The 22586-nt window shown below is 43.0% G+C and overlaps 1 protein-coding gene across 1 annotated transcript in view; it reads right to left on the reverse strand.

Annotated features, from left to right (window-relative positions):
- Positions 1-22586, reverse strand: part of ches1 (checkpoint suppressor 1) — a 54474-nt gene that overhangs the window by 29595 nt on the left and 2293 nt on the right. Inside the window, exon 2 of the mRNA XM_029496993.1 lies at positions 844-1443. Coding sequence (XP_029352853.1) covers positions 844-1425 — 582 coding nt within the window. The 5' untranslated portion in view covers positions 1426-1443. The remainder of the gene's footprint in view (positions 1-843; positions 1444-22586) is intronic.

Genomic DNA, 22586 nt, shown 5'->3' on the forward strand with positions numbered 1-22586 from the left:
CCTCGATTTCACACGCACAACTGGGCAAAGTCACACTGCAGTAACAGGACAATTCATGTTTTAAGCTTGTCACTGGCAACCTCAGGCTTGAACCCTGCTGATGCTTTTTTAATAGCTTATTTCATCTATAATCTTCATTTATCACTGACCAAAATGAGCCAGCATTGCAAATCCACATGTTAAATGTTATCTTATCAGGAGCTCTCATTCAAGATGTGGAACAGCCGTTTGTTTGACACTGCCAGTCAAAAATTTTACACATTTTCCCAGTGCCCAGTTTTCCAGGTCACCAAACACTTACATTCATTTATTCATGTATTAACAAATACATGATACAATAGAAACAATTCCTACAAGCGTCCCAGTTTCTGATGATGACTTACAAACTCTCTGTCTGTAAAAAGGCAGTGGTGGAACAAGCTTTTATTATTGGAACAATGCTGTAGTGCAGGAAGTAGTGGAGTATATCACTGTCAGGGAGGCAGTTACCGAATGAAGGCGGACTGGTTGATCAGATGTTCATCCTGAACCAAGATAATGACCCAAAACATTGGAAGAGAATACGCTTAAGGTGGCTTATCACATGATGAGGGACAGCAGAGTCTCCAGATTGCGTACAGAAGTGGTACTTTCAGAATAAGTGAGTTTGGCTGTTAAATGAGTTCTCGAATAAGTCTGCATCAGGACATGTCTGGTCGTGTAGGCTAAAAATACAAGATCAAAGTGGTGAACTAAGTAAACAGGCCATTTCAAATGTCTAATTTTTATTCTCTGGAGGGACACACGGCCCTTAGCTACATGAAAAATCAAAGAGATCCTTTACACAACTGTTGATGTCTTTACCTGGCTCCGGTCTTTGTCGACCTTCTTGAAGCACTTGTTGAGCGACAGATTGTGGCGCACTGAGTTCTTCCAACCTGTGGGGGCGTTTGCAAAGTATGGGAAGTGCTCCAGGATCCAGCCGTAGATATCCTTAACAGGCAGCCGTTTGTTTGGCGCATCCTCAATGGCCATGAAGATCAAGCAGCTGAAGGAATACGGCGGTTTCCGGTTGGCACCCGCTGCCAAGTCGTACGCCGAGTGTGCATCACCAAGGAGGGGGTCGTCTGGGGAGGGAGACGAAGAGGAGGGCGAACGGGGGTGCTGGCCGTCAGGGTCCTGTAGAGGGGAGACGCTACGCAGCCCCGAGTGGCTGAAGCTGTTGAGGAGGTCTGTGCTCTCATGGAGCCAGGAGAGGCTGGTGAGCTCCTCGTCATCAGCCTTGGAGAAGGAGGCAGACAGGGATAAGGAGAGGTCAGCCGCCTCAGCCTCAGATGCTGCCGTGGCGGCGTCCCCCTGCCGGTACGGCGGGCTCATGCCCTGCGAGGCACTGGCTCCACTACTGGGGCTCTGGGCCTTCTTACTGGGGGGCATGGTGGGTCCCATCCAGCCCAGGGCTCACTCCTAAAGAGGCAGGCAGCAGAGGAGGGTAGGGAGGAAAAGGGAAAGAGAGAAAAAGAAAGAAGGTCAGCTTGTGAAATTCACTGGGCCTCTCACATAAAGCCTTCATTTTTGTTAAAGGCAAAAGGGAGGCTCCACTTTCCAAATTAGTCTGTGTTAGATCTGAGGGGAAAAGTATACATCATCACTTTTCTCTGGGGCTTTCTGTCCAGAACAGACTGGGATGGCAAATTTAGTGCTTCATTGGTAAAGGAAATCTTGCCTTGTACAACTAACCTCTAATTACTAGGGTATTGACATTACATGGGGTTGCTGTCATAACATATGAATGCTGTTAAAGGTTTAATAGTCGCAGGGTCACAGATGCTGGTGCTTTAACAACCAAAGGCAGGAGAGAATATAATTGTCAAGGTTGGAGCTGTGAATGAGTTCAAAATAAACTGCTGGGCTTAGTCGCACAATAGGATATCTGTGACCAGAGATGATCACGATCAGGAGACTCATGAAAGGAAAGCAACAAATGAGTGTGAGTTCAAATCCATCCCTAGTCTAATCAGACCATTATTCTCCTAACATAAGAGCAATGCTGTGCTCGTTAGATGCAGGCAGAGTGTGGTAATTGAAGGGGAGCAGCCCTGAGTATCACACCACAATCAGAAGGCTCACTACCAGCCCTTTGATTGTCCTCTAGCACAGACAGCTGTGGGAAGGACCCAGGCAGCAGCTACAGCAAAATGTAATCTGCTCCACTCCCCCCCGCGAACATGTTTCAAAGTCTGGACACACATACATACCCTCCCTCCGTGGGCTGCACACGTGCTTACACACACACACACACACACACACACACGCAGACAACACACAGACGCAGGCGCATGCAAATGAAGGTGCAAACATACATTTGCATGCACTCACAAAGTCTGGCAAAAAAGCAAAGATTCAAAAACCCAAACAGACAGCGGCACGAAAGGTTGAAAAATTAAAAGCAACCACTCGTTACTATATTGGTGAACACACACACACACACACACCAGAAGATAGCACCATTAGGACATGATTTAAGTCCAGATATGTTCTGTCTGGCCCCCATGTGGAGGATCGCTCTCTAATCCAAGGTGATCATCTGCCGATCTGTCCCCTCACTCTGCGTGATTGACTGACAGCTGTCACCCATAGCAGCCTGCTGTGCCGTGACAACTGTCACTTTGCTACAGCTCTGGCCGCCCTGTCACCATGGCAACAGAGCGAAACAACTCCGCTCCTCTTTAGTCCTGATGCCTTTTTTTTTTTTTTCCCCTCCTCTTTTCCTGTCGCTCTTCCACCTATCTCCTCTTTTTTTTTTCACTTTTCTACCAGCACAGATAAACTCTACGGAACCGCGTTGATAATCTGTAGTGGAAGGACTGAGCTAAATATAGCACTGGGATGTATAGCTGCCGCGCTGTTGCCCCCAGCCTACAGTCACCCTACTGCTCCATCCGACTCTTGCCCCAGCACGGGGAGATGCTGCATGTCTTTGATCTCCGCTCCACTTCTCCTCTCCCTTCACTCCTCACACTTTCTGACAGCATGCACACTCATTCAACAAGCTGTACCTGTCTGAGGTACGACGATGTTGCACCAATATTGACATTGAGCATAATGAATTCAAATTGCCCCAGCGACGATAACGCCAGAGCTGAAAATAGTCAACGTACAATCAAAGAGATGGGCGAGGTGGAAAGGGTGTTTGACAGGCTTTTCAAGGTGTCTGTGCGTGTGTGCGTGTCTTTTTGGGAGTATTTATGCATGTGTTTGACAGGCTTGTCACGGTGCAAGTGTGTGCGTGTGTGTGTTTGTCTTGGGAAGGAAGTGAGGGCATCGTGGTGACATTGTTCCTAGCAGGAGTCTACAGGAATGCAGAGATGGCTCTGATGCTCTCTTTCTCTCAATCTCCTCTTCCTCCTCCTTGTTATGTTGCCATAGCGGCAAGGGGGCCATGAAACATTACGGCTGACAGTAAAGTCATCTCATTTTACTGTTGCTATGACAACAAACTCCTCACTGTTGGTTGGGGCCAGTGTGAGCTGCCGCCCAAGCCTCGTGCCTGAGTGTGTGTATGAGAGGATGAATGTTTGTGTGTACTTGTACATGTGTATGAGAGTGTGTGTGTGTGTGTGTGTGTGTGTGTGCCACCATTTCTCCCATGGGCTCTCATAAAGCTTAACACACTCACTCAGCTCTCAACAAACTTTCATGCAACTTCTACAGCGGCCCCTCAGGATCAACTGCTAAGGACAAAGGCAGATATCGCTCAAGTTCAGACTAAATGATGCCTGCTGTGTGTGTGTGTGTGTGTGTGTGAGAAGCATCCTCGCATTTGTTTGACAGATGGGACTGTGCTATCCTCCCTGTCTTCTTCATACTCTGGATCTCGTTTGTGTTTGCATGCTTTGTTTTCATTTGTGTTTGTCTCTGTTTGGCATGTCCACATTTGGCTTAGCATGCGCATGTGTTTTTTTTTTTTTTTTTTCTCCCCCCTTGCGTTTGTGTATGTGTGTGCATTGAACTAACAGTACACAATGTCTGTCTGTCTATAAGTACACTCTCCATCTAAGTGTGTGTGCCATACCAGCGCGATTTAAAGCGTCTGTAATCTGTACGGTGAGTCTGTTCTCAGTGTAACACTGGCACCACACTGCTTCTGTTTGCACCCGGCAACCTGATAACATGGATTTTAAAAGACAGCGTTCAATTAGAATAAATGACTTTCCTCAATTCAAAACACATTTCTTTAACGGAGGGTGATTGTTGGTACACTTAAGTCAGACTGTTCCTATTATTATGCTGCCGTTAATTCACTTTCCACAAGAATCTGACAGGAAACAAGGGCTAAAAATGACTGTGTGAAGATGTGTTGAACACTCAAGACTTCTTCAGACTCTACAGGTGAAAATGTCTGTGTGAAGTTATTGTGAATGAGGCAGATCTTAAATGAATTGCTGACAAAAGAAGCTAAGCAGCAAATTTACATTCTGGAGTTGTCTACACGGGCCACTTACCAAAGTATATTAACATCATATCAGGTTTTGACTTCACCACATCATTTTTATCAGCCTTTGGAGTTGAAATGGAGAAAGATCTGGTGACTCTTATAGTTAAAGTTCTGTGGCTGACTTGGCAAAGCTTGTACTGCTGGAGCATGTTCCAAAATTCATTATGCATTGGTAATTATATCACGCGGCAGGGAAGAATTCTCCAGAATTACAACTATATAAAATACACCCTCACCCCAACACATGCACACAAAAATAAATAAATACATAAATAAAAGATCCTATTCAACTGGAGCAGAACTGCTGGTGACAGAAAGCTGAAATTCTATTGGTGCAACCGAAGTTTGCTAACCAACTAAGCTAAGCCAGCTGCTGGTAGCTTCTTATTTAGCACACAGACATAAATGTGATATCTATCCCTCAACAAGAAAACAAGTGAGCATATTATAAGTCCAGAACTTGAAACAGTGACTTTCAGTCAACAAGGTTATTTTAACAACTTAAATTAATTCACCAACTGGAGAGAATTTCCTTTGGTGATAAGGATAAAGTTGAAAGCGCTGAAAAAAACCAATTGAAGAGACCTTGAGGTGATGTTGTTTTGTTAAACTGACTATCCAAGGTCAGAAGTAAACTCTCAACTTCATAGACAATACATTAATATTAATATTAATATTAAGACATATTAAATATTGGATTAAGAGGAAGATCTTATCACTAAATCAATTAATCAAAATCAAAAATGAAAATAAATAAATCAATACATAAATAATAGCAGAAAAAGAGTCTGGTCACAGTGCCAACAACCATTACAACATACCATCAACCAATTTAAAAAGTATCATTTTGAATGTTGTCTACCTACATAAAATGGCCAATCCAGTTTCACACAAATCATCTAAGAGCAATCAAGAAGGAAATCTGAGCTTTGTTTTTCAGGCACTTATGGTTTAGCTGGGGCTTGGTTGTCACGGTCCTCTGACCAGATATTGACAAAACCTAAAGGTCCTTGTCCTCTGTCTTTTGCTTGGTGCCAGCCATATTGAACCTCAGCTAACAATGGTGTGCCATTAAAAGCAAAGCATTTTCCCAGTCAATACATTCAATACATTCAGTTGTTGTCACGTCTGCAAAAAAAAAATACAGACAGGCCAGTGTAGCAGGCCATTTTAGGTTCAAGAGCAATTAATATGATGCAGAGATAGACCTTTCCAAAGAGCTGTGGCAATCAGCCCCTCCATTTCAATGCACTGAGATGAGGAATTTGATGTTTTAAGGTTTTAAATTTGACCAAAAAAAGAAAAATACGTGACAAGGAAGAATGTCATTGACCTTTGGTGTAACCCTGCTGACCCCTGCCCTGCTCCAACCCGCTGAAGCTTTTGTAAGTGGAGGCCGAGGCCTCCAATGTTTACATGGTGAGAAGAAAGGTTAACAAACTCCTCTGAGAGTGCTGAGGGGCCTCAGCTAATTCATATGCATTAATTGACAGCGTAATCATCTTACACTGCACTCGTGCTCTCGCAGATACTTGTCTAAATCACATGCCACATTTACGTAATCCTCAGAAGATCTCCATTCCCTGTTGGCAGCTTTTCTGTCTGACTTGCAAGTGTTTTGTGCGCCGACGCCAGAAGAAATATTTCAATAATGTACGTTATTTAACTGTCTTCGGCTGCAATATTAGCCAAACTGACTTTCAACAAAATCCCCAACACATCAAGTTACAGAACCCCCAAAACCCACATCTGTGCAGAAATATTAAAATAAAACCAAGATAAGCTCGTGACATGCTGTCAGCAGTGCGTCATGCTCTGCTCTGGGCCTCGGTGGACTGAAGCCACAATTACAACTTTGTCAGTTTCATTGCTGCTTGCGACATATGTTGCATGTCACATTGTCCTGCTCCTTGCTTTCCTGTCACTCCTCACTATGCAGCCCAATAAAGCCAATGCCATGAAAATAATCCTCCCTACCCCAGAATGAAGTAGTAATAGTAGTGTAGGAGATAGTAGCAAAGAATGGAATAGTAGCTGGTAGGAGTTATTACTTTGCAGAGGGGTGAGCTGAACCTTGTGGCTCCTCTGGCCAAGTGATAAAGCAGAGTCAGATGCACCGAGGCAAAACTAATCTGGAGTTTTGATGACAAAAGGACGACCTTTATCCCTCCTACACATACGCTGGATGGATGGAAGGGAAGAGCAAGACCAACAGAGAGAAGGAGAAAATGAGAACTCTCTCACAGGCTGGGAAATAATAACTTGTGCTACATATATGTCAACACTGCTTGCAAGAAGCCTTGTGATGTTCTCCGCTTTTGGCCCATGAAATTGTTCTCCCCCACCTACTGTATTTCCTGCTTTCCCCTGACGACAAATCAGGGTTCCAGGGGGCTTTAAGGAAGCAGAGCAAGACCAATCACATCCTATAAGGTCTGAGTGTGTCTTCCTTTTATGTCATCTAGTGCAGCAAAGAGTTATGGAATCAAGTTCAAGGGTCGGAGCGTCCCAGAGGACTGCTCCTGACCCTTTGGTCCAGGCTGCTGCTCCCAGCTGCCTGGCAACTCACACAGGCGCGCACACACACACACACACACACACACACACATGTGCACTTGCAGATTAAAAGATGCCTGCTTTCAAGCATACACAACTAGACCAGTCTCACCTCCAAGAAATTCTATTCAAATACAACTAACTGACAACAAACATGCTTACAAGCGAGTACATTTTGTAGGATGTTACTAATTTATGTATTTTATGTATTATATCATTTTTGTGTTGGTTGTTCCAATTAAATTAATACTGAACACCTCAGTGAAACGTTCACAGGTACAAGTATGGTCTTCATATGGCCGCTTTTTGTTTTACACAATGAAAAATGCTTCTTGAACAGCTGACCAGAAACAACTTGGCTGAATTTAGTCTGAATAATTAATTGGTTTAGTTAAATGAAAATAATAAATAGATTAAATCATTTTGTTAGTTATTAGTTGCTGTTGTAATCTACAATGTCAAGCACCATTCTAGCACAGCCATAATCTATGTAGTGTAATATAGTTAATAATTTGGGCCTTTGGTGAAAGAGGTCAAGGCTTTTCCTTTGCACACTCATTATTTGTAACTTTGAGTTGAGAGCCTCCTCTGCCAGAGGAGTAAACATTATCCCCCCTTTCTATTGGCAAACCAACTAAGCAGATAATAAGCACATAATATACAGTATATTTAGAGCAACCAAGCCCCAGAACTTTCAAATTGAAAAATTATAGCACATAAGGCATCAATGGGGCCAGAGCTTATACTGCAAAAACACAACACTGCTTCACTGAAAAACACAAACAGTAACTAAGAGGGAGAAGCTCAGGCAGGAGACGTGACGTATGAGTACAAGAAAATCAAATGTTGGCTGTGAATAATTCAAGACGACACACAGGCAGACACACACACACACACGGCCTCTGTCCTCCAAAGTAGGCTAACCAACAAAAGCAAACAGGCATTTGCATCCAGCAAACACAAAGTAAGTTTGGTATGATTCATCAGCAGCCAGTGATCATGAAGTCATGCTCACCCTCGCTCACTGAGGATGGTGAACAATCAGACAGGCACACGCACACACATACACATACATACACACACACACACACACATGCAAACCAAAGTTGGGAATGAATGTGGACGCTTGAGGTGACTTGTGTGTCTGTGCAGCCTGGAGGTCCCTCGGTGGAGAGCAGGGGTGCAGTGTGTATATGGGTGTGCATGTGTGTGGTGGACTGACTGTGACAGTCAGGTCAAGCTTAAAAAAAGCCCAGGCCCAGGGCTCTACACTTCCATGGTAATGGTCCTGACACACCATGAGCCAGGATTGCAATCACACCTCCGTCCACACTCACTTATTTATTGTTCGTTCACTCTGCCCGTTCTGCTCTCACTCATTCCCTTCAAGTCCCTGTGTTGTCATGGTGTAGAATCTGGTTTCCATTAAAGTATTTGACCACTCTGACCCTGGTTTGTGTCTGCTATGGATTAGGGGACCATAAGCTCAGAAGGCCCATATTTAATAAGCTAAAAGGCTAACAAATCAATTATTGTATCTTGTGCTTAAAGCAAAGATCAATTAAAGAGCAAATAATGGACAAAACATGCTGGACTGTATGTGCAGTTCAACTACACCAACAAAACAGTAATTCTCCTCTTGTGATTTCATCAATTGACTGCATCACTTCAGTATCAATGCTCAGAGTTTCAATTCACCTTTCATCCCGATTAATAAATATCAATTAAGCTCATGAACTTAAAGAGACAGCTCAACATTTTGCTTAAAAATTGTCTTTCTCTGCAGAGCTGAAACCAAGAAGCTATTAGATTTGTGTAGCATTATCAAACAGTTTCATTCATATACATAAAGAAACAAAAACATGTCTATTTGTGCGTGCAAAAAATCCATGGAGTATTCAGCTCTTGGTGTAAGTGAGAGGCTCACAGAAGTGAGAGTGATACTAATCTTTTCATCTATCTTTTAGAAAGAAGGCCATGAAGCATATTTCCCAAAGTACCTCCGATTAAAAAATTCCTCTATATTATAAAAGTTGAGCTCAAATTGAATCATCTTATTTGTGAATCGGGACCACCAACCATGCAAGATGAAGTGTAAAATAGGAAGAAAATGACTGTTATCTTTCTTATTTTTTCATGTGTTTTTTCTTACCTTTAAAATTGTTGAAAGGTGAATCATGAAAAAAAAAAATCAATAAAGACTTTCACACACTGGATTTGGATTTGATAAACAGCTACTAAAATCTGAAATGCCTACTGTTACAGTAATACTGATAAAAGATAATGTTCACCTAACTTTAGCCACCTTTTCCTCCTCTCCTCCCTCCAATCCTCCCCCTTCCCTCTCTCAGTCCCCTCCCTCACTCCCCCTAAGGCCTCCCTGTCTTCTCTCTTTGACAGTGAGCAGGTCCCTGTTGGCACTCTTTGCTCTTTTACAATATTGTGAGAAAGGAGAAAGAGACAGAGAGAGGGGGAGAGGGAGAGTGAGAAAAAGAAAGAGAGAGGGAGACTGCCTGAAACACTATACAATATCAAAACAGCCAGTGCACAGCCAACAGAGCAGGTGGGGAGGAGTGCGGGTCAGAAAGAAACCATGAGGAGAGAGACTCAGTGAACTGCTTAAGGAGGGGAGCATGATCTATTGGGATCCCTACATCGCGGGGGAAGAGTGGGGTGGATGGGGCTTTGAGGTAGAGAGTGTTTTTCAGCTGGATGTCCTGCAGTCAAAAAATTAAGCAGGGCTCCCTCTCTGATTCTCTGTCTCCCTCTTCCTCTTTTGCCTCTGGCTTTTCCACTTATCTTTAACAAACAGCAGCTCAGGCTCTCAGCCACTGGCCGACAGTTTGTCCCGACAACAAAAAACCATGGCAACAACCGCTGGAAGAGCCCGTCCGGTTCCAATGGTCCGCCCACTTTGGCTTGCCCTGAACTCCCTCTGCTCTTTGAGCCTTTTGCAAATTTGGCTGATGTCGATAGATTTTGATCAATAGGCAAACGACCTAAAACTTGGTTGCGATCAAGAAACCTCACAGTCTCATGTTTGGTTAAGAAAGCAGACAGAGGCCAAAGGGTTTATAGGATCACCTTTGGCTGAGAGCAGCGGTTGGAGCACCAAAAATCTGTTCTGGATGAGAAAAAAGTGGGATTTAAAAAAAAAAAAAAGGACAAGGAGAAGGACAAGGCAGTGAGGCAGCAGTTTGTCAGAAGCCTGTCCTGTCCTCTCCAGCCTGCCTTTGCTGACGATACGTACACCGCTTCTGCTGATGATACAACTCTTGCTTACATCCTTCACTCCTCCCTCCCACTCCTACAAGCTGTTTTTAACACCGCACAAGATGTCAACTGAAACGTGTTCTGAATGCTGACAAAACAAAATTCAGGCTGTTTACAAACTCAAAAACGGGCCAAAAAATGAAAAATGATACGAGGGATCACACAAGTATGAGACCTTCAAATGCCTTTTTCTGCTCACGAGGGCACGTTTCAGCTGATTCATATCCGGTCAAATAACACTTCACATGAGGACTTTCTGAACATTTTTATGGGAGCTATTCCACTTTTTCCCTTACTTTTCAAAATCCGAAGAAATAAACAGTGGATCAACTTAACCCATTAACAAATATGTATTTTATGTAGTATTTCTGGAATAAAAGCTCATTACTTTTTTTTGGTAGGTGACATAAATATGTCTATAGATTCAAGTAGGTTTGAAGGTTAGGCCAGTGCCTATTTGATATCAGAACCATAATTGCCATATCGGCAGTATAAATATTAAACAGGTGCCAGGTTTATACAGTATCTGACTTCTTGGATTTAAAATGTCTTTCTGGTATTTTAACAGGAAACACAGAAGCAGTCAGATCTAACAAACTTGGTGATTTGGTAGTTTGACAAAGTAATGCAACTTTTTTAAAGTTAGATCAAAATTCTAAAAGAAAAGTGTTCAATTGAGGGATGAGTCAGGTTTGACAAAAATGGATGGGAGACTTTTTTTAAAGAACTTCGATTCGATTTTTTGCAGTTTAAGCTGAGTAGAAAGATGGCTGCCTTGAAACACATGTGCAGTGGAGTAAAGCAGCTACAACGCATGAATGATTTGGCCCTTTGAAGCTGAAATCAGATTTTATTTCACTCATAAACATATTCACATTTTATTGTTTTATTTTAACATGAAATTTGTCCCTGCAGCACTGAGGCACATCTGTCTGTGATCAGAGCCACCTTCGTTGTTCGCTGTGACAGCTTTTTCGTTACCTGCTCCACTTATTCACTTATATGAATGTACAGTGTAGGCCCATTGAGCTCCTATTAACTCGCTGTTGCCTTGCATCTCCGGAAGAACAGGAAAAAACCCTTTGAAATCCCATGACTTCTTTAAGTTAACTGTCCCTGAGGTCAGAGATGACTTAGACAAATGTCCACTTTTTGTGCTTTATTCCCAATTCATGGAGTTGGCAAAATGATTTAAAGCTGAAAGCTCTCTTGGTGAGTTTACACGGTTAATGAAGGTTCTTGTGGCAGACTCAATAAGGAGCTGTCTTTGCTTTGTTTAGTCAAGATTTAAATAGGGTTGGCAATGAGCCTGCTGGTTTGACGCTGAAGTGTTGCCTATTGAAGAGCTTATAAAGTAGTCTCTCGGCTGCATGGCTTTGATTGTATTTTGCTTTTTTGTGTTTTTCTGTTTGCCTGCCGCGCCTTTACTGGCCTCCCTTGACAGAGGGGTTTTAATCTGTGTGGCTGCCCAGTTTAAACAAAGGTTAACTAACATTTGTGCAGAAGTTTGTCTTTTGTTTAGCCCTCCACAACTTTGCCTCAGAGTGGAGCAAAATCTAGGATTCCTTGCTTTCTTTCACACCCCATCCTTTGCATTTACTAATCAGTAGATCCGTCGAACAGCAGGGTAAGAGGGTGACCGGGAGTGCAACTGACAAGAAAGGAGTGGACAACAAAGAAAGAGTGAGGGGGAGTATAAGAAAGAGGGTAGTTATATCCTAGGGTCATTAGCAGCATTTCAAAGTCACCCGGTATTTCAGCGTATGCTGTTTGACAGGCCCTGCCAACAGAATTAGGGATGAGGGATGATGGTGCCGTGATTAGATGTGTAACTCAGGGGAAAGACAGGACCTGATCCATGGTTACAGTACAGTCACATACTCCAATATGCACGACGCAGTAGAAAAGGACCATGAAGAAAAGAGTGAGGGGATGAGAGATATGACAACTCTAGTCTCAAGATGTTGTCGAGCATTGATTAGATAGCCCCCAGCTCTCTATTCTAATGCTCAGGCCTGTTGCAAGTCGGCCTAATAAACAGCATGACTCCCCTGCCTCCTCTTATGAGTGAATTGAATTCCCAAATTACCAGGCTTAAGATAACATACCTGGCTAAATTGCCACGCTTTATAAACCTCAAATCTCTTTGTAGATATTCATCAAAGGCGGTTTCGCTCCTGATACAGAGAACGCACGAGATGGGAAACAGCAGAACAACACACAATGTGGTTCATATTAAGGCCTCTGATCTTCTATCTCGGGTCCCTCGTTTTCCGCTACATTCCTTTCGCCAGGGGTGATGTGTGGTAGAAAAAAGGGGGGCTGGCATCATCTCTGCCAGAGCAAAATATGTAGTGAAGCATCCTTGTTAGCTTGAGGTTCCTAGAGGAAAGCAGGGGGCGAAAAGATCCTTTATCTGCTTTTGTTTCTTTAGCCTTTTATTACAGTACTACACAGTCTATAGCTTTGTTTGAGCTCCAATGCAACAATGGTCTATCCCTGACTCTTTCTCAGCATTACTTTGGGCGGTTACTACAAAATCGTCTGCTGTATACTCTCAGTTCGTCTTGCAGCTTCCTGTCTCAGTCCTCCCCGACATCAACTAAGGAGCAAAGTCTGAAGTTTCCATCTGCCCGGTGCCAAATGAATGCCAGTAATAGTAGCATTTGTTGGATAAACTGAGAAGGGTCCATCTGTTGCAGACTCACTTAAAGGCACACTCAGGCAAACATTAACCCTAAACAACAGCCAACATGGCCACTAAAAGACAGATTAACCATCGATGAGGCCTTCAAAATGGCACAAGGGTCTGAGTGGTGGGGAGTGTGATGCCAAAGGGAACACTGTGATGAGAGACACGTCCAGGAGTAGAAGGTCAGTGAAGGTGACAGCTTGGGAATCCGCAATACTATGATTACTACTATGAATTTATACTATGATACTATGAATTTAGGTCGCTAAAAACGGATTAGTCATTAGATGATGCCATATTGTGCTGATGTGCAAGATGTGCAAGGTTCTACTGAGCACGCTTTGGTTTGACCTAAGATTTGCTTGTTTGCCCGGTTTTCCTCGCTGCATCAACACAGTCTGTGCATTAAAATAAGGGAAGATGCTGTATTGTTTCACGCAGTGTTATTGTAGATATAAACAAATTCCGTGTACGTGATGGTGAACGGAATGGCTCCTTTTTCTTCTCTCAACTATTATTAGAATTTCAACCCCGGCGGTTGCTGACCTGTGTATGATGTACAGTATGATTACGTATGATTGACACAGCCTAAAGAAGTACTTTTGTTTCAAGGTAGTACCTCAAGGAAGTAGTGCGATGTACTGAATCAGGCACCTGTGAGAATTACTATGTAGGAAGTGAAGTTTAAGTTTGCTAAGAGAAAGCAATGACTTAAAAGTCACAGCAAGCGTCATGGGACTGCACAGAGGTTTACAAGGTTCTAAGAAACAACAAACATTATTGCATAAAATGTGGTCTGATTGTGACCAACTTACGGTAACAAGGTAGCTATGTTTTGGCTTTTCTCATCCAGTTCTGGAATGCATAGCATTTACGATGAATCAGCTCTAAGCTGAGCTGAGCTGGGATTCAGTACTGAGTGTGTGCTGAGTGCAGCTCAGGCCACTGATCATGTGCAGAAAGCCTTAGGTTTGCCCTATTCATAGCCGTCTCTAACCAGTCGTGTTCTGTAATCTGTAAACTGCAAATAAAAACTATTCATTAAGGGTCACTAGCTGATAACATTAATGCTTCAGCTATACAGTACACACTGTCCCTCTTCCACTGTCTTAGCAAGAAAGGTTCTCTTTTTCATGCTCCTTCATGTTTCATTCTGTACACGAAGGAGCATATTTCTAGATTCATACTTTTTTAGTTTAACAGCTGTTGGCAGATGAGGCACAAAGTTAATTTCAGTCACTGCTCCTGAGAAATACCACAGCATGAAGAAAATCCATCACTAGATGGGAGGGAAAAAACACAAAAAACTAACTTTGTTCTCTCGTGTTTCCCCATAATCTTATTCGTGTAAGGCTGGAAAGACCTGTGAAACAGTATCAGACACGACAACTCTCCCGTGGAACACATACTAATGAAATATTTTTGAGGTTCCTGAAAGGAAACTCAGATGACAAATATACACTTTAACAGCTGGAAAGAAATCTGGTGAAATGTTTAGTGTTTAGCGATTTTTTTTTTTTTTAAACCATGCACAACATGAACATGCAAGTTCCAATCAGCAGTGGCAACACAGGAGATAAAAAGTCAAATGATCAGCTCCTGTGACAAATGCACAGTAGACCATGATGCAGTTCAAGTCACGAGATGTGATGCATTTCATGTGGTGCAACTCGCTTTTCCTCGACTGGAAAAGAAATTCCATTTTTATAACTGCCATAACTTGCTCCACAGATGTGTTACAGCAGCAGCTGAAAATCACATCCTCAGGTAAGTGAAGAGCGAAGAGCTGGAGTGTCAAAAGCATTCAGGGAAGCGTAGGAAAACATTAAGATGACGAGAGAGGCAGAGGGACTCTGGATACAACAAAAATAAAAAAAGGCAAATGACAACTGCTTATTCACAAAATAACAGAATTCGTTGTGCATCCCAGCCTAATGATTTACAACAGCGTAGGAGCAGCTCAGGCTGGAATTTTCCTTTGAGGCAGGGCGTTACACTCTTTTACCAAACAGTAAGGCAAACTCCAGTGTTCACACTTGTACACATACAAAAAAGCCTGGACTTCTGCAGATACCACTGACTAAAGGCGAATGAGGGAAGATGAAACCGTAAGCATTGGTACACATTCACACATGCTGCTCTTCCCCTTTCGCTCTTTTACAGCAGTTTCCTGTGCAGTCTCTGAACATCTCATGGTACATTCAAAGCATGAACACCAGTGTCAGCAAATCTGGACACAGCTGCTGAATATTCAGCCCCTTTCTCGCTCTTTCTCTCGCCAGTCTCTCCACCTTAAACTCTCCTTATTTCTCCCTTCACTCGCTCCGTTCTTACTCTACTTCTTGCTCAATCCGCCGCCACCGCTGCCTCTGCTCTCTGTGCTCCACTTTCATTAAGGGGCTCTCCTCTGATAGCCCTTCATATAACACTTAATCATCATAACAATAAGAGCTCTCTCTCTCTCTCTCTCTCTCTCTCCCTCTCCCACGAATCACCTCAAGGGGCCGCCCCTAAAGAGCCTCCGCTAACTGATGTCATTAACTTCCCGTGCTCGCGATTGGATGGATGAGCGCAGGAGAGCCCGCCCCAGGTGTTTGACGGCGGGCTCAGTGGGAGCATGCAGGTCGGACAGGCCAAGGACATTCCTCTTAAGGACAGGAGCAGAGAAAACCCAACGCACAAGCAGCTGCTCGCATGCGCGCAGACACAAAGGCTCCTGCCAGGAAGCAGAAGACAAGACGTGTTTGGTTTTGCAGTGAAGAGAAAGATGAATAAGACTATTGAATAGGGGGTAGAGAGGTTTGAATAACAATATTTTACATGAATGAATCTTCAGGGAAATGACTGCTTCGTCGTTCCCTCTGCTCCATATTTTCGGCTGTGTTTTTAGAACACACTTCTTGAGTGTGTGTGTGTGTGGTTGGAGGTTTGGGAGGGGGGCACATTTTGGCTGATTGAGTCTATGCTGCTATCACACTGTGGAAGTGACAGTGTGCCATATTATGTTGTTGTGGGTGCTTGCATAGATGAACAGTGATGGCAGGTTCACGCGCACAACAACATACGCAAGCACACAAGCGCACACACACACACACACACACACACACCAAGCTTGTCCAAACTGCTGTGAAATCACAGCTGTTGTCCGTTGCTATGCAGCCATCGCACCATCATCTCAGATAACACACACACACACGCACACATGCAGAAGTGCGAGACGGGGACAGTAACACCAGACTTGGCAGGGTCGGAAGGTCACAGGGGTATTGTGACAAAGTTGCCTAGCAACAAATACATGGCACACATAATTTCCAGTATGATGTGCTGTGGTCCCCTGAGCAGATCTGAATGTATGTATGATGAAGAATGACAGTAGATGATTGTTTTGCACCTGTTTGCGAAGAAAAGTGTCAAACGTGCTGTTGCTTCATTAAAGGCCTGAATTAATCTTGTACCGTTTTTAGCACCCCGTCGTAAAGCCAAATGGTACAGCAGCAACTGCTGGGATGAAGCAGAATACATATAGGTGTAGTGTTAAGTTATCTTTGTGTAAATGTCCAACATGCTAACTCAAGCACACACAAAATGGACAGGTGGACTCTTGTCGGTTGAAGCCAGCATTAGAAACACATTTAACACTAAAAGCAAACTCCTGTCACGTCAGGTTTCCTTCCTGCTTTGCGAGACTCATATTTGGGCCTTACTTCTCATTCTATATTTGCCAGTTTTGTCACTTGAGGCTTGCCATACTGCTATACAGCAGACCCCTGCAGACAGCATTACCTAACACAGAGTAGAAGAACAGGAAAGTGACATTGACTCCAACCTAGAAAAGTGTGTTTCATCAGGACTGCAGGTAGCTCAGCCCATCTGTGTACTGAATCCTTTATAGGTTATCACAACAACAAGGCTGCTGTCCTCTCTACCTCCATCCCTTTCTGCACAGTGGTGTTTCACAGTGAGCAGAGGAGGAAACTTGGGAATCTGCAGGAGCTGAATAATGGACTACTTTCCCATGTCTTACCAGCTAAAACGGTAAACACCACCCACAACAGATTTGCGACATTCAGTGGAAGGAAATGGTAGCATTGGGACTTTGGATACGGTATGTGATAAAACAGAAACACTTACATTAGAAGGGAGAGTCAGAAGAAGAGACCCTGTTGAGCTGCATTTTAGGAAGTGCAGGAGTTTTTGAAGCTTGATCCGTACCAAAGACTGAAAGTCAGCCTCTTGTCTCCTGCTGGTCTGTTTTTATTACCGCTTGTGTTTTTAATCTGTCTCAAACTTCATGGAAGTGCCTCTTTAAGTAAACATCTGCAACCATCAATATGCGACATGAACTGATTTAATAATACAAACATTAAACTTGCGAACTGTGTAATGTTATAAGCATGTTGTCATTTTCTCATATGTGCTCAAACAGTCACACGCAAACACATGTAACACGTCATTCATGTACCATGTAAAACCATAATAAATAATGAAGTTCACTTGTTTGGCATTACTCAAAATAAACTGCTGCACGCACTAGAACCATCATAAAATCGATAAAAGAGATTTTTCAAAAGCGAGTTAAAAGGAGTGGCCTCTCTTTTTACCTTGCTGCCTTTTTTTTTTTTTTTTTAGTCGGTGATGTCACATGTCAGCCCCTCCGTCTTCTCTTTCCACTGTGTGCAGTGGAACAAAGCAGAGAAACTTATCTTTAAAAAGAAACTGCACAGTGTTGTGGAATAATTTGGAAAACTGTCACAGAGAGCGAACCCTATCTCAGAGAACGCCAGTCACACACGCGCACACACAACACACACACATACACACAAGGACTTTGGTGTTTACATCATATGGGAAGGTATTTTTTCCCCTTACACTGCCAGGGAACAGGCCCACGCATGGACACACAGACGCTGACTAAGGCCCTAAGACTTCTGGGGTGGGGTGGGGGGACTCAGCGTGTGCATGTGTACAAGTGTGTGTCCGTCTGTATATAATTACTGTTGTGTATCTATGTCAAACTTGCTAAGTGACATCGCAACATCATTTGGACAGCTGATGTGATTTATTTGTGCTGCTCTGGAATAATGTGTGTGCGTGTGTGGGTTTCATGTTTATGCGTATTTAAGGATGTGTGTGTGTGTTCATGCAGTGTTATCAAATCACCCTGGCTGGTGTTAAACTCTTATGTGGTTAGTGGAATGTACAGTCGACTGTTTGTGGCTTTAGCTGGGCGGAGCTAATGCTAATCAGTTTACTCAGAAAATCTGCATATTTTTTGCGCTGATGCGTGTGTATGTATTTAAACCGTTTGTGTGTGCTGCCACTCGGTTCATAAACTTTTAAGTTGCTGTGTGGTGTGATTTCCCTTCGGTTTGAGGTTTGAGGTTTGAGGTTAGAGAAAAGAAAAGTGTGAGAGGACGACAGGAAAGACAAAGTGTGTTTGTGCGAATTTGTCTGCACCTTTATGTCTGTTAAAAGCCCCTAGTTCTCTAGTCCAAAGCTGGCTGATGGCTGTTGTTCAGAGTCTCAACCACAACGGTTGAGAACACAACAGGCGGCCTATTCAACCCAAGACACAAATAGAGCTCTTTTCCTCTATGCTTAAAATCCGGTAGCTCAAACGGCGTGCTAAAAACAGATATTTTTGTCAGGAGCTGAGGAAGGCCAACCACCAAAAATCACTCTGCTTTCTCCATGATGTTTTCTTTTTGCTAAAATAAGAATTGGCACGTATGGTATCTTCAGAGACAACCCAGCATCATCTCTTTATCCTTTCATTCACTGCCAGTGAGTGTTGCAGCTTCTCGGGATGTGAATCAACAGAGGTCAGACAGTCACAAATGGAGGGCCACAAGGAGATGCAGTTACCCGCTGCGAGACACCGGGGTATCCATTTCAAATAGAAGGCACTCTCCAGAGGCTGCAACAAGCTAAAACTGTGTGTTTGTGTTGCAGCAGCATCTTTAAGTGTCTCGTGTTGTTAAGAATAACATACAGACCAATAAAGTATCTATTAGCTTTAAACTCTTTCTACTTTGAGGGAAAGGACGAGGAGGAAGAAGCGCATTATATAAATCAGATGGTTCCTGAGGTCATTTTTATCTCCACACATGATTATGCATGCCAACACACACCGCCCCGCGTAAGGCTGCATCCACTTATGACATCACTGTAGCTAGCCAGAAAGACAGGAGAGTCAGAGAGCCAAGCTGACGTCATCCCATTCACTCAATGTCAATTACGTAATCATGAGGTCCAACGCCTGCAGGACAGACATGCTGTGTTGGTGTGTGTGTGTGTGTGTGTGTGTTTTTGTTTTTGTGATTGGGCAAGAACACATAATTGCAATCTCATGTGTGAAAGGAGACATAAAATGAGGCATGCTTATGACATCATTTGTAGGAGGCCTGGCGTGAGTGTGGCAGCTTGGCGTTGGTGTGACATGGCTGAGAGTGTTGGGGTAGAAGAGGAGGAGACAGAGCGCTGTGAACAGACCCGACTGGAGTTATGCAACACAAATCCAACTCCACAGACACAGACACAGAAAGGGCCTTTTTTTGTCTTTTCTCTCTGTGTGTACAGTGCATACACAATCTGTGTGTGTATATTTGTCTTAAGTAACTTTTTCTCTAGCACTTTTACTTGAGGCAAAGAACACATTAAAAACACACAAGCACTCAAGCATACTCTTGGCATGCGCACAAACATGCATAGACATACACACTCACTCTGCCCCCACTTATAAACAAAGCTTCCTAAGGACAGGAAATCCTTCCACCCACGTTCCTGTGTTGCTTGGCAACCAGAGCAGCGTCACCGTGTGCATGCCTCCACCACTGCAAACAGCTCATACACAAAATAATGAAGAGAGATTCGAACACATACAAACTGCAATTTAAACCCTGCGCCCTTGAAAGCACCAAAGAAAAAAAAAAAAAGGAGAAACACCAGATAACTGAGCCAAAGTTGAGCAGGCTGATGTTGACCACAACTGCCCTCCAGTTCGTCAGCTATGGATCTACACCAAACATGACATCAGCCCTTGTAAACATAAAACACTTTTTCCCCCCATTTATAACTTCTATTTTTACCCCTGCTGACGTCTTTCAATGCGCACGCACATGTGTCTGTGAGACAGCTCACTGTTATGTGTCAGTGTGTATTTATGTGCAAGCACTTGTGTGCCACTGTGCGAGGATGCGCAGGCAATAGCTCAGCACGACTAAGTAGACGGAGGCTAATTGAGCTGAGGTGCCCAGCACTGTGGACAATGAGTCCATTTCAAATCAGCAGGAGGCCTATTGAAGACAATTATAACCTGGGGGATACAGAGGAGCATTATTCTTCTCAGCCATCTTGGCCACTTAGGCCGGCTGTGTCTCCACTGCAATTTTAAAACCTGCTTTTAACTCTCCAGCTGTTTTAACACGTTGAGCACTACATGAAAGGCACAGTCCATCTACCAAAACATGGAGAAATTAAGCCACTGACAGCAAATTAAATCATGACCTGACCATTGTTATGTCAGAAGGAAAGTGTATGACAGCAAAACACATTACTGTCCTCTTCTGAGCTCTAACTTTGATGGCAGCATCCGTCCGTCCAACCATCTGTCCTTTTGTCACATTCTCGTGTGCATGATATCTCAGTAACAGCTCCAGAGAATGTCCTCAAGTTCACTTCGACTACAGGAAGAACTGATTAGATTTCGGTGGATTTTGGTCAAGGTCACCGCAACCTCAGGCTTGTCCAATTCTTGTGAACGTGATTTTTTAGGAACACTTGCAGGGTACATTTTTCATGCGACACACGATGAGCTAAATAGATTCTGCTGGCCAAAAAAATCAGAGGTCAGGTTACTGCAACTTCTCATTACACATACCTACAAACTCATACACTTAACACTAATATTAAGCTTAAGGATAAGTGAGAAGTAACAATACAAGCTGCATTTGTCATTGTGCATAATCTTAAAATTTCCTGTCTGCTCACTGTCAGTGTTTTGAAATTCAAAACTCAACAACATCAACGACATCATATGGTCAACAACAGTTGGTGTTGTTGGGTCTCAAAAAAAAAAGTGGCTCATTAAATATAAGCGATAAAACACTTGATAATAATTAAAATGGTTAAGAAATTAGATAGCTCACGAGTGACCACTACAATCCTACAAGGTGAAGGTTACATGAAGTTGCCTCACACTTTTTCTATCATACTAATCTGGCCGTATGCATATATTCCCACTATATTAATGATACTTAACGGCAATGGCAATGGTGACAAGTGATTACAGTGTCACTGCAGAACAGGTTGGTGTGAGTTTCTTAGAGAACCACAATTCTTTTTTTACCTCAACAGTAGCTAGTTTAACTTTAGCGTTAATAGTAAATATCGCCCGGACAGATAGAGCACTCATAACCTATTGTTTTTTAGTTAAATTCATTTAATTGTTTAGAATGCATGCTATTTGAAACACAATAACAGCTTACACTAATGGCTGAATTGATCACACTGACTGTGGGTTTCACAAAGTTTTCTGGCTTAACAGGTGACAACATGATTTATTATTGAGGGAGGTGATTATAGAAAATGACACTTTTTTTCTGTACAATTACTAATTGAGCCTCTTAATCTAATATTTCTCCAGCCAGTCACTCTTGATAAAGTTGGTGGGAGTTTCTGTGGAAGGTGAGTGACTCCTATAAATGCATTTACACCACATATGTGTGTGTTGTGCTGTTTTTTTGGGGAGAGTACTTTTTTCTTTGGCGCTGATTACCTTCCTACAGCACAACAGACAAATTAGCACAGAGAACTACAGGAGAGACAGAACAGTAACCCAATAACGCCTTAGTGTTAGGTTTTGGCCATAGTATAAAAAATATTTGTGTGTGGGTAAGAAGATTTTTGTGGTAATGATAGTTTAGAAAATCGCAGAGATGGAAGAACAAAATTATTTCCTGTGTGTTTATTTTTGTGCAATCCCAAGTCAAGTTTTCACAGAGCCAGAGATGAACGGTTAATGACTAAGGTTGCTTTAATCTTCTTTTTTTTTTTTTTTTTTGAGGGGGGGGGGGGGGGGTGCTTTTAATTAGTTTAACTATTTTTAGTCTTCTCGGATCCAATGGGAATCAAACCCCTTCCAATGGAAGTTGTGGTGCCATGAGTTACTGTGCAGAATGATCTCACGCTTGCTGTGAACACCCAGCAGCTGTCTTTGCATTCCTGCATCTCTTCAACCTACGGTGCTGTATCAGTGCAAAATAAAAGGTCATTAAGATTTTAGTAGACATGCCATCACAGCATTAACAGCAATGCACTGGATCGCCTACTTTTAGCTGAGTAAACGCACTGTGAAGTCCATCAAACCTCCAAAACTTAACAAGTCAGGGTATTATCACGTTTACTGATAAGCTTAATTTCAATAGTGTTTACCTTTTGGGGCCAAATGTTCTGTGCCACCACTGCAGTACACTCTTTTTCTGACTGTGCATTTTAGACACGCTGCCATATGGTTCATGGGCCACAGCTGACCAGATCACAGCAGTAGGTCATAGTGTAGCTCCAGGCGCAGCTAATACAATCAGAAATATT

The sequence above is a fragment of the Echeneis naucrates genome, chromosome 24 (assembly GCF_900963305.1).
Source record: "Echeneis naucrates chromosome 24, fEcheNa1.1, whole genome shotgun sequence".
NCBI classification, from domain to species: Eukaryota; Metazoa; Chordata; class Actinopteri; order Carangiformes; family Echeneidae; genus Echeneis; species Echeneis naucrates.